The sequence below is a fragment of the Rhinolophus hipposideros genome (assembly GCF_964194185.1).
Source record: "Rhinolophus hipposideros genome assembly, chromosome: 24".
In the NCBI taxonomy this organism is placed as follows: Eukaryota; Metazoa; Chordata; class Mammalia; order Chiroptera; family Rhinolophidae; genus Rhinolophus; species Rhinolophus hipposideros.
Window position 1 is genome coordinate 12540808 of NC_138070.1, and position 13290 is coordinate 12554097.

The window sequence follows — 13290 nt, forward strand, 5'->3', positions numbered from 1 at the left end:
AGGATATCGAGGGCCCACGCAGGGTGAGGAAGGCACCCACAAGTGGGGATGGCCTGGAACAGAGCATGTGAGCCCACCAAGGAGAGGGGACAGCAGTAAAGCCAGTAGATTAAATGCACACAGATGCACAAATTAAGTTAAAATATTAAGGGTAAAGTCAGAGAAGAGAGTTACAAACATGAAAAAGGTGAAAACTAGAATGAATCCAGTGAAGTTGGACTGGACTTGGAGGTACTAGTGTGAAAGCATGGTTTCCAACATATACACTTAGAGATATAGATGTAAGTGTGTGTGTGTGTGGGTGTGTGTGTGTGTAAGTATATGATGCATATAAATATACATATATCTATATATATGTACACATATGTATTCTCTAGCTCTGCCCACTAAAAACAGTCTGTAACACCCCAATAGCAAGAAAACACTTAGTGCCCAGAACTTGGCCTCTAAATACCATTTTACACTAAAAGAAACAGAGTTCCTTGGGGTGGCTGGATGGCTCAATTGGTTAGAGCGCGAGCTCTGAACAAAAGGGTTGCCGGTTCAATTCCCACATGGGCCAGTGAGCTGCGCCCTCCACAACTAGATTGAAAGACAATGACTTGGAGCTGATGGGCCCTGGAGAAACACACTGTTCCCCAATATTCCCCAATAAAACTTAAAGACAAAAAAAGTTTAAAAAAGAAAAAGAAACAGGGCTCCTTGAAGAAATAACTGATTGCAGGGCTGGGGCAGATAAACTGGGAGTACGAGAGCTTAAACATCTTATTGTTCCAGAAAGTAAGATAGAACTCAAAGATGTGGATATGTCAAAAGGACAAAAAGCCAACCTGAAAAGATTCTTATTGGCCAACCTGGAGACCAAATTTGAGTATAAAAATATATAATGACAGTAATGAATCATAACTCACTGACTTAAATAGGAAAATGCAAGTCAGTACAGATACAAATAAATGAATAAGTTGAAAGCTTTATGAGGAACAGGTATTGCCATAGTATGAAAGCAATTCCCTACCAAATACTTATGTAATTACAAAGGGGAAAGGAATAACCCCACAGTGGAGAAGGCGGGCAGATACCAAAGAGAACATCAGCATGAATGTGACAAACTGAAATTGAGAGTCACCTGCTAGGACGCAATGAGAAGAACAGAGCACCTCCACTGTGACAGTCCAGGCAAAGAGCTATAATCTGAATCTAAAATGAGCAACATCAGACAAATCTAAATTTTACAAAATCACTGGCCTTTGATATTCAGAATCACCAAGGTCATGCATGAGAGTCCCAGAAAAATTAAGGAGCTTTCCCAGATTAAAAATGACTAAAAAGACAGGACAACCAAATGCCACATGTGATTAACTGGTTGCTTTTGTTCTAAAAGACCATGAAACAATTGGTGACACTTGAATAGGGTCTGAGGTAGACGGTAACAATGGCTAACTGTGAATTTCCCGATTTTGATGGTTATATTGTGCTTCATACAAAAACATCCTCATTGGAGGAAATGCACACTGAAGTGTTTGGAGGTAACCGGGCATCGGATTGGCAACTTTTTTTCAAATGGTTCAGGAAGAAAAAAAAGTTCTCATAATATTGTATGTGATAGTTTTACCGTCAACTTAGTTAGGCTATAGCTCCAGTTATTCAATCAAACACTAATCTGGGTTGGCTGTGAAGGTATTTTATAGGTGTGGTTAAGATCTACAATCAGTTGACATTAGTAAAGGAGATTATCTTTGATAATCGGGGTGCCTCATCCCCTCAGTTGAAAGGCCTTAAGAACAAAAGTGAGACTTCCCAGGGAAAGAAGAAATTCTGCCTCAAGACTGCATCATCAGCTCCTGCTCAAGAATTTCCAGCCTACTGGCCTGCCCTACAGAGTTCAGACTTTCCAGCCCTCAAAATTAGGTACTAAGTCATACATATATGTGTATGTATGTATATTCAGTGTGTGTAAGTACATATATTCAATGTGTATATATAATATAGAGAGGGTGCCAAAAAAATGTGTACACATTTTAAGAACGGAAACAACTATTAAAATTGTAATACTCAATACATATATACCAATAACAAAAGATGAATCCAAGTCATGTTTGACTTCTGTAATGACAAGAGGTGCTCACCGTGGTTCCCATCAGCGTCCAGACACTTCTGATTACAGCAAAATATTGCTTGAGCAATGTTAACCAGTGTCCTCTTGAATACATTGTTTTTGCACCCCCGGTAAATACATACATACACATATATATATAATATAAAACCCTGATTGATACACTGTACTTGCAACTTTTCTATAAATTTGCGATTGTTTCAAAATAAAAATAATTAAATTTCAAATATACCTTCTTCCATTTAGTTCTAACAATAACATCTGTGAGAGTCCCAGGTTTTGACATGCTAGTTAATGTTGAACTATTAAATGTTTTGCAATAGTTTTGTCTGTGTTCCACCTGAAGTCATCTTGCACATCACCAGTGATTTAACTAACACATTTGGGAAACACCAACCCAACCCTGTAACCGACTGCACCCAATTTGCCAATCCTTTTTTTCTGGTACATAAAAAGTATTCAGTGAAGGCTGGCTAAACTGAAGAGTGGACATCTTACTTGCTCACCATCGCCTCCTCATCGGACCCCTGAATCATCCATTAAAATAAACAGTCTCTGAGGACCTCTTCCACTTCTCACGGAGCTCTGGCTGGGTGTGCTGGCCTCTCCTAGGTGACAGGTCCTGTCTGTAGGATACTACCTCTCCCTGCCCTCTCTCTGGCATTTCCTTTCAGTCATTCCCTGTGCTGGCTTCTCTCTTCCGGTGCTCTGAAATTTCAAAGCCTCACCATGGCTCAGTTAAGGACCCTACTTTTCTGATATTCACCCTCTTCAGGAATGGAAGGGCAGTTTTAATTAGACCCTATCCTGTACATGTATGATTTTTTTTAAACTCAGCCCATACCTCATGAGGGGTCATCTCAAGTCATTCACCTGGGGGAAGGCACACCTACTTGAACATCTCTAACACTTGCCAACAGTGAGCTATGTTGGATTGATTTCTTTTACATGCACTACTTATTTCCCATCTAAAAAAAAAAAGCGTCGCAATGCCTCTTCCCAAGGACCTAGGAACAAAGCAAACGCAACAGGCACCCAGTAAGTGTGCACAGATGGATGAGAGTGTTAGGAGGGTGAAAGAGTATCTCCCACTCGTCTCTTCCAGATGATTTGCCACGTCCTGTCATTTTTCCTTTCTGTGAAGTTGCTCACACTGCATTCCTAAACACGGCTCCATCATTCTAGGGCTCTGACAAGCAGCTTCCTGCCATCCGCTACTTCGATTGGAGGTCACACGAAGTCACTGAGGTCTTCAGACTCTGATCCCAACTTCCTCCTTCCAAAAGCCTAAATAATCCCCAACCATCTCACATAACAAACTGCCATTCCAAAAACTGGTTTGGGGGGAAATGGTGAATTACCATTGGATGGGTACAGTTTCTGTCGGAGATGACAAGTTCTAGCAATGGATAGCAGTTGTAGTTGTACAACACTGTGAATGGACTGATACCAATGAATTGTAGCTTCTATTTAACCAAAAAAAATGGTTAAAATGATAAATTTTGTTATGTATATTCTGCCACAATAAAATAAGGTTCTTGAGATTTCCCACCAATTACCCCCATCCCGCCCAAACGTCCTCATTTCTCCCCATTCTCCAGTCTATTTGTTCTAAACCACTAAAAAAAACAAAAACCTCTAGCACTCAAACCTCCACAAGTCACACACACCACACTTCAACCTGGCACACTCGTTACTTCTCTCTGCCCAGAACCTACTCAGACATGCCCTCTCAGCAGTGTGAACGTTCCCTAACTCTCCCTGGCTCACCCACATCTCTCCTCACTCCATTGTTCTCGAATTTGCTAACTGCCCTCCCTCCTGTGATGTTTTAGCTGGTAAGCGCCTGCTTTATATATATAGCATGTGCGTGTCTCCTCTGCTTTCCAAGGTTGTTTTTAAACCCGAACCTCATAGCTGTGGAGCTTCAATTCCCGGTGCAGGCTTCCCACGGAACCGGGTACATTATGAGACACATGATGAGCACTCAAACGTCTGTAACTAATAAATTACTCTCTGAACTCCAAGGCTGATGGCCGTCTCTCTAGAAACACGGCAAATGAATCAATATGTTTGGAGCAGCGGCCTTGTTAAAAAGAAAGAAAAATACCACAACCTTAAAGATACCTTCTTACCTGCTCTCAAACAAGCAACTCCGTAGCCACATAACCATTTTATTTCATTTCTTCAAAGGCCTGTGTTGAAATCAAATATACATGCCCACAACACAAATATATAAAATGTGTTCAAAAGCAAATGCTGACTCACCCCATAATAGGCTCTCTCTAAGTCCCCAGCTGACACCATGAAAGATCATCTTAAACTCATTAATTAAAAGGCCAAGTTGGTTCTGGATAAAATATAACTATAAAAACATGATAGAGAAATGCAGGGGAGCTTGTGAGCCTTCAAATGAGTCAGTGTCAATTCAAGAAGAGCTAAGAATGGGAGAGACCTTTCTGCCCATGCAACGGTTGTTAACTAGAGTCACAGGAAAACGTGCTTGATCCCAGATGTCAGCTCAGCAGATGATTGTCTCCGCAATGAACATTCTGGTACAGAAAGGGGAAAGAGTGTGATGCTAAAACGCTCCTACCTGCTCCTGGGCCAACAAGGCCTTCTTCTTCATGACTTTCATGGCATAGATGTCCCCAGTTGCTCTCTCTCTTACCACCTGCACTTGGGCAAAGTGTCCACAACCTACCAGGCTTCTGACTTCAAAGTCCTTTGCCGAAGGCTGGAGTTCCTGTAACTCAGCTATGGTGTCGGAATCTGCAAAAGATGGAAGAGTCACCCCCAGGTAAATGCTTCAAATACAAGCATCTTTGAAAGACAAAAAAGAAAGCTGTGAGGATTCGTATGTCTTCCCTCACTGTCAAAAGACATTTAGTCACTTTCTCATCATCGTGAACAATTATAAAATCAGCACAAAAGTGTTTTTATATGTTAAAATTAAGGGCTCCAGAAATTCTAAAGCAGTTTCCATGGCAGCTATAATTTAAATCTGTAGACTTGGAAAATAGGGGAAGGAGAATACAGATCATGCTTTTCTTCCTCCTCCCTGAAGGCTGCAGGGCAGCGTTTGGTCAAAGATGCTAATCCACATGTAGACGGGTTTACGATGAAACATAAGCAACATGATTCCCATCTCAATCAGCTTTGGAGTTAGTTGGTTTCCAGATCATTTTTTTTTCTGACTACATGTGTTCTCTGCTCAGTTTTATCCAACTATCTTATTTTAACTCCCTTGGATTGTGTCAGTATAGTAAGGCCTTCCTTGCCTTAATATGTGGCAGTGCTGGGCCGACCCAGCTGGTGGCTCAGGCGGGTGGAGCGCTGTGCTCCTAACACGGGGGTCGTCAGTTCGATTCCCACCTGGGCCAATGAGCTGTGCCCTGGCGACCGACCGCCTCAGCGGGGGAAGCACAAGGCTCATCATACCAGCCGGGGCCAGGGAGCTGTGTCCTACACAACTAGACTGAGAAACAACAGCTTGAACCGGAGTCGGGGAGGGAGGTGGAAGAAGGGGAAAAAATTATGTGGCAGTGATACCAAAAAAAAAAAAAAAAAAAAGCCTCACTCCAAAGAACCAAATGGAGCCCTGACATCTGCTCTGCAGAGTTGACACATCACACATCTTGAAGGGTTTGCAACTACCTTTTCTTAACATATAGTCTTATACCTTTTTCTCTAGTGTAATCTTTCCATCGGTGTCTTAGTTTTTGCTATTATAACGTAGTGACAAGGTGACTTAAATAACAGGCATTTATTTCTCATAATGCTGAAGGCTGGGAAGTCCAAGATCAGGGTGCTGGTAGATTCAGCTCCCGGTGAGGTCCCACTTCCTGGCTTACAGCCAGCCACCTTCTCACTGTGTCCCCACGTGGCAGAGAGAAAGGGAGTGCTGGTCTCTCTTCCTCTTCTTGCAAGGACATTAAGCCCACTTTGGAAGCCGCCCCCCCGTCAGTATCTCATCTAAATCTAATCACCTCCCAAAGGCCCCACCTCCAATATCAGCCCATCGAGGGTTAGAGCCTCACCACATGAATGCGGGCAGAACACAAACATTCAGTCAGAGATCCTCAATGTATGAAGTATGGATGAAATAAATGGATGGCAGATTTGGAATCTCAACATACATTTTTTAACACTTTAAGAACACTAGGCTGGGGCACCACTGGATATGCAACAACGCTAACAACCTGCAAGACTGGAGGGGAGCCGTTGTGACTGACTAAAAAACTAATTCAGTCCTTCACATCATAGGGAAACTGCACTGCATACAGGGGTTACACTCCAAAGGAAGATAAGAAAAATATCATCAAAATTCCTGGAGAATCCCTCAGAAAGGTGCCACCTTCAATCCCAGATGGACGGTGGAGTCGTCCGGGCACGGAACAGATCACCATTTCCATAGGTTGGGCACCAGAGGGTTGAAAACTGCATTCTGGAGTTTCACTCAGCTCGGCAAGTTGTTCAGACAATGGCAGGGACTGAGTCCATCCAAGGGGAAAGCCATTTCACACCCAGTCATCGAGTGGCATATTGATGAATTAGCCACTGCAACCGCAATTGTTGTTACCCACCCCATTTCTCTGGTGCCTGGGTGGAGCTGAATTCATTTGGACCCACAGAGGACGACCTCTGCTGCACTGTCTTCCCACCCACAGGCCACACCTCTCACCTAAAAACACCCTCCTTTGGTCCCTGAGGAATCAGGCCAGAATGGTCGACAGACCCCCATGAATTCACCGTGACCACTATGAAAAAAATAAATCTAGCGCGCCTCTATGGAGCATTCCATGCAGAAGCAAAATTGAACGCTGCACAATATTTTCCTTTAACCTGACATCACAGTGCCAAGCCCCATCTCTCGTCCCTGTCCCCTTCCAAGTTTCTTTCAGATCAAGCATGTGAGTTTTGAATTATAATTTCACACATACACTGGCTTGCAATTCTCTGGGTTGAACCGATTTCATTACTACTAGCACACAAGGCCAATCTCTCGATTCTGTTAGGCCTTGGGCCCCCAGTTGGCTTACAGCATTTGCCCAACTTACCCCCTTTGGGTCTGTCACTGCCAACCAGCATGCCTCTCAATCACCCAGGTACTCAAACTGCTTACAGGCAAAACCACCACGATACTCTCACAATTCTGAGAAAGCATTCCAAATTTCAGTGTCTTTTTCCAAAGGCTTTGAATTATTAAGATGAACAGGTGAGATACTAAACTCACGTCTATGACTATTAAAATTTAAAAAAAAAAAAAAAAAAACCTTCACAATTTCCCTCCATACCAGCAGCTGTTGTGTTTCTAAAACCACATCACCCTTCATCCCTGCACATGGTTACAGCATAGAAAGCTTAATGGGTGCTTAATGGGTGGAGATAGACTCAAAGCACTGTAATGAAATGCAGTCACAAAGAATGACCTTGTCAGATAAGGGCAAGGTCAAAACATAAGACCCAGAGGGCAAAAGCTAACATAGCTGAGTGCATTGCTTGCTGTTTTGAAACTCAGTAATTCAACATTTCAACTTCTAGGAATTCATGCTTCACAGAAACACTAACACGTGTGCGCAGAAAAGATACATATGAAAATGCTCTAAGTGGTGCTGGGGGGCTCTAGAAGAGGGTAAACAGGATCTGACATATGGTGATGGAAAGAGAACTGACTCTGGGTGGTGAACACACAATGTGAGTTATAGATACTGTACTACAGAATTGTACACCTAAAACCTATGTAACTTTACTAACAATTGTCACCCCAATAAACTTAAATTTAAAAAAACAAAAATGCTCCTGATGAGCAGAGCTTATAACAGAAAAATAATCAGAAACAACCTAAAGGTCCATCAACAGAAAAGTGGAACCAACCTAAAAATCCACCCACATAAAAGAATATTAGGCACATGCTTAAAGAATGAGGTAGCTTGGGCATGGCCCGGTGACTCAGGCGGTTGGAGCTCCGTGCTTCTAACTCCGAAGGCTGACAGTTCAATTCCCACATGGGCCAGTGGGCTCTCAACCACAAGATTGCCGGTTCAATGCCTCGAGTCCTGCAAGGGATGGTGGGCTGCGCCCCCTGCAACTAGCAATGGCAACTGGACCTGGGGCTGAGCTGCGCCCTCCACAACTAAGACTGAAATGACAACAACTTGACTTGGAAAAAACGCCTGGAAGTACACACTGTTCCCCAATAAAGTCCTGTAAAAAAAAAAGAATGAGGTAGCTCAATCTCCACTAGAATATATATTCTTTAAGGGCAGGGATGTTTATCTGTTTTGATCACTACTGTAAACCCAGCACCTAAAACGGAACCTGGCACATGGCAAGTGCTCCATAAATATTTGTTGAGTAAATATTTGTTGAGTAAAAGTGAGCAAAGCTGGTGGCAAAACATTACACACATTTGCAAACAATAATATAAATGGAGCCACTTTAAAATGGAGCTGGAGTTGCCCTGCCAGAGAAACTGCCTTGCATGTCTTACGTCTCAAATCTTTGGAATGTTAACACAGGGCAAAATAACCTTTGGAATGTTTGCAAAAATAACAAAAAAGCAGTTGTTATGACTACGGGACTGATGACTTCTGGACTGAAAATTAAAAACATGATTTAGAATTACCACCACTATATTATGTTATCTACACCAACAGAAATGCCTTCCCTTCCCTTTCTCATAAATACCCCTTGCCTTTGTCTCCTAATCAGAACTCTTTGGGCTTCTGCCTGAATCTGTGTCCCAAATAGCTATTCTTATTGATTTCAAATAAGCGCTTCTCTCTCATTTTGAAAGGCCTTTTTATTTTGATGTTAACACATATGATCCATTTTGTGTAAAATTAAACAAGCGTAACATTAGAACAGGCACGGAAAAGGGCTGATAAATGCTAGAGGTAGTTGATTGTTACATAGGGATTCACCATTCGACTCTCTTTACCTTTAGATACCGTGTTTCCCAAAAATAAAAACTAGCCAGATAATCAGCTCTAATCGGTCTTTTGGAGCAAACATTAATATAAGACCCGGTCTTATATTATGTAAGATTGGGTCTTATATTATACCCGGTATTATATCATATTGTTATGCTATGTTATATAATATTATACTATATTATACTATACTACACTACACTATATTAGTATATTATATTACATTACATTATATTACATTACATTACATTATATTACATTATGGACCCAGTCTTACATTATATTACATTACATTACATTACATTATATTATAGACCCAGTCTTATAATAAAATAAGACCAGGTCTTATATTAATTTTTGCTCCAAAGACACATTAGAGCTGATTGTCCGGCTAGGTCTTATTTTTGGGGAAACATGGTATGTTTGAAAATTCCCATAATAAATATTTTATAAGGACAAAAAAAATTGTAATATGCACCAAATTGTAAATGCACCAAACTGTTAACAGTGGTTATCTCAGACAGGTAAGATTTTGAGGGATTTTCTCTCACTTTGACCTTTTATATTTAACAATGTATTATGTTTACAATTAAGGGGAAAGAACTTCTTAAAGTTATAATTTGCCCACAAGTACTGAAGTTGTGAACATATTGAAGCTCTTGCTTAAGGTGAATGTAACTGAAACAGGGGAGAATTCCAGCTACTGTCGAATCACCAAGAAAAGCCCAACTTGAATAATTATCAACATTTTTCTTTGCATGTTTTAACATATCACTTGCTGTTTACTGTTTTACACAAATTATGAGATGCTGTGCTTAAGGTTTGGCCGCTTATTTTGTTCACTTAGGAATATAGTCAGTCAACCAATATTTATTGAGCACCTACTGTATGCCAGACACTGTTTCAGACACTGGGGATAGAATAGTAATTAAGAAATAAAATTTCCTTCCCTAGTTTCCTGCTAGCTCCCTACCCTCCCTTGGCCCAAGCTTTGGGCACCGCTTCAGGACTATACTCTCTGTCTCATTTCTTCCAATGGTCCCCGGAGAAAATCTCCACCTCTACGACAAGATTCAAAAAACTTAGGTAAAAGCAGCAGTTGGACCCTTCTTTCCATGGGAAAACAAAACTTACATTCCAAAACAGAAACTCAAAAGGGGGCTGGTGGAGAAACTCATACTAATATAATCACCCTTTTTCAATCATAGCCTCTCAACTGCAATCTCCAGGACGCCTCTTCAAAAATACCTAACAGTTGCTTAGAAGAGAATTCTAGTGGAAAAATCTACATTTCACCAAGCCTAGCCAACTGATTACTGCATGAGACTAGAAGATCCAGTGCTAAGGTAACCAGAGGGCAGACAAATGAAGGTGCCTGTAGATGGCTTGGTAAATTAGTCTGTCACATAATTTCCCTTCCCCTCCTACTCTCTATTTGAGAATTTAAATATTCAAGAAAATAAGGTGGGGAAAAAAGAAAAACAAAAAAAAGAAAGTAAGGTGGGAGTTTATTCAAGAAATAGCCCAGGTATACTTTAAAGTTAAAAATACAATATATGTTAAACATTGATGAGGTTTACAGCTATCAGTATCAGGTAACTGTTTAGTGAGTGTCTCTATGGGGCCGGCAACATAAGCTGGGTCTGTGTACTAACTCATTCAATCCCTATACAGCCTTATTAGATATGCATTTTTTCCCCATTTCGCAGATGAGGAAACAGAACAGACAAGATTCACACACACATACCTACAGTCACTGTAGTGGATATACATTGATTTTTATCTACTCAAAACTCCCAGCTCCTTTGGGAACTTGCACATCCCCACCCCACGAGGTCCTGGTAATCACTGGTAACCAGCCCTGGTAATCAGTGCCCTGAAATCCTGGGCACCCAGATAAAGCTGATCACTCTACTTCACATCCTGGCCCAGTGACTGGTCAAAGGGCGGGCAAATGACCCCAAGCAGAGCCAATCAGAATCTTTCCTGAGACTGATTAATATAGATAGCAGAACATAAATGTTGGTTGGGGTATGGTAGCCAGTCTCCAAAGATGGTGCCCAATGAGCCATGCCTCCTGGAATTCATGCTCCTGTATAGTTAGTTCCCTGGCACATGGAATCTGGGCAGCCCTATGACTCACTTCAAACAACGGAATGTAGCCAAAGAGGTCCTACATCCCTTCCAAGCCTTAGCCCTAAGAAGGCTGGCCCCTTCTACTTTTATGCTTTTGGAAACCCTGAGCTGCCATGTAGGAAGTCTAGACATCTCTGCTAAAGAAACCACACACATCAGGGATGGGCAAACATTTTCTTAGGGGGCCAGTTAGTAAATACTTTAGGCTCTGTAGGCCTCAAGGTCTCAGTCACCACTACTCAAATGCCATTGTACTGTGAAAGCAGACACAGGCCATGCCAAAGCAGCCACAGGCCATGCCGAAACAAATGGGAGTGGCTGTGTTCCAGGAAGACTTTGTTTACACAGCAGACAGGCTGCAGTTGGCTGATCCCTTATGGAGAGACCACAGAGAGGAGCCCCAGGTAGGAAGAGGCCTTGAGCCTTCAGGAGAGAGAAAGGCCCCAGAACACCAGCTGAGCCCTGGCTTCCAGCCAACATGCCAGACAGTGGGTGAGCTGTCTTGAACATTCCAGACCAGGAGAGACCCTGGGGACTGAGATCTTGGCAACATCACAAAGAGCAGAGGAATCCTCAGCTGAGCCGAGTCAACCCGCAGAATCATGAGAGGTACTACAATGATCACCATTTAAGCCACTCAAGTTTAAGGTGGTTGGTTACGCGGCAAGGTTGTATAAAGCAAGGTTTCCCAAACGTGGCACTACTGATGCTTTGGGCCCAATATTTCTGTTGTGGAGGACTGTTCTGTGCACTGTAGGATGTTTAGCAGCATCTCTAGCCTAACCCATCAGATGCCAGGGGCAACCCCTCTCACCCGGTTTTGGCAACCAAAAATGTCTCCAGACATTGCCAAGTATCCCAGGGGGGCAAAATCACCACTGGTTGAAAAGCACTGGTGTAAGGTAAAAGAATATAAAACTGGGGTACCAGCAGCCAACTTCCCCACCACGTAGAAGTCAAGCAAAGTCAAGAACAGGGTACGGGGAAGGGCCAATTTATGACTTTTATAGGCCCGAGGCACTTTTGCTTTCATCAGCCCCTTCCTGAATTTAAAAAAAAATCAATCAATCAATCAATTTTATGACTCCAGTGGCAAAAAGATGAATATAATCCAGAACCAGTGCATATTATTTCTACATTCATGTTTCTTATGATTATAAAATAAATGATAAACTAATTAAAATAAACTAAATGTATTAAAATTAAATATTGTGGGACCTAAGCCTGTGCCCCCTGTGCCTACTGGATAAGTCCACCCTGAGTGACTAGAGGGCTGGGCCGGAGGACATTATTTCAGTCCCTGGAACCAACCATGCCTAAAGTTTGACCCACCCCTGGATTTCTCAGTTTCATGAACCATAAATTCAATTTTTTACCTTACCGAGTTTGAACTGAGTTTCTGTCACTTGTAATGAAGTGGACTGACTGACCTGGTCTCCCAGCTACAACAGGCAGAACCTGACCTTGAAGCTGGGTGCTAAGAGCACAGTTCTTACCCGCTACCACCAGCCACTAACTCATTCTGCCTCTGGCATCTTTCCAGTTTTCTCTAGCGAGACAATTTTCCAAGACAAAGTTCTCCCAACTTACACTTCCGGACAAAGTTGCTCACGTGCTTAATCTTCATCAGAGCAGGCTGACTGCATTCTTCAAAGAGAACAAAGAGGGCATCTAATATCCCTTCTCGGGAAAGAGGAGACATCTGCTGTTGAGTCAAAAAGGGTGGTTTCCCCTAAAAACAGCAAACAGCAGATGGAGACACTGTCAATAATGAAAAGCTTTGATCAATAACATCCACAGAGTACATTACACGCCACCAGCTCGACTAACTGCTCACGACACACACTAACAGCACAATTCTGTGGCTTCATGCTTTAAAGAGACACCAATTGACAGTCATTTAATTTATCACTTGTACAATTCCATTACTGTGGGTTTCTTTCACCAGCACCTGGGAAGCAAAACTTCACAAACATGCCATAAATTAGAGAAGGCCCTTCATTCTTAATGGTCCCAGGCTCTCGGGAACATTTACTCTGGACCCTGCTGGTCCTGACATGTCTCCATGTTTCCACAATAGGAATCAACGACTGCCACTCCTTTCAT

At 42.2% G+C, this 13290-nt stretch overlaps 1 protein-coding gene across 2 annotated transcripts in view; it reads right to left on the reverse strand.

Annotated features, from left to right (window-relative positions):
- The window catches only part of CIT (citron rho-interacting serine/threonine kinase), a 149596-nt gene extending 136749 nt beyond the window's left edge, over positions 1-12847 (reverse strand). For both annotated transcript variants that reach the window (XM_081036481.1, XM_081036489.1), the window contains exons 1-2: positions 12775-12847; positions 4710-4885 (exon numbers count right to left, since the gene is read on the reverse strand). In XM_081036481.1, the coding sequence (XP_080892607.1) occupies positions 4710-4885; positions 12775-12811 (213 nt within the window). In that variant the 5' untranslated portion in view covers positions 12812-12847. The remainder of the gene's footprint in view (positions 1-4709; positions 4886-12774) is intronic.
- Positions 12848-13290: the final 443 nt, after the last annotated feature.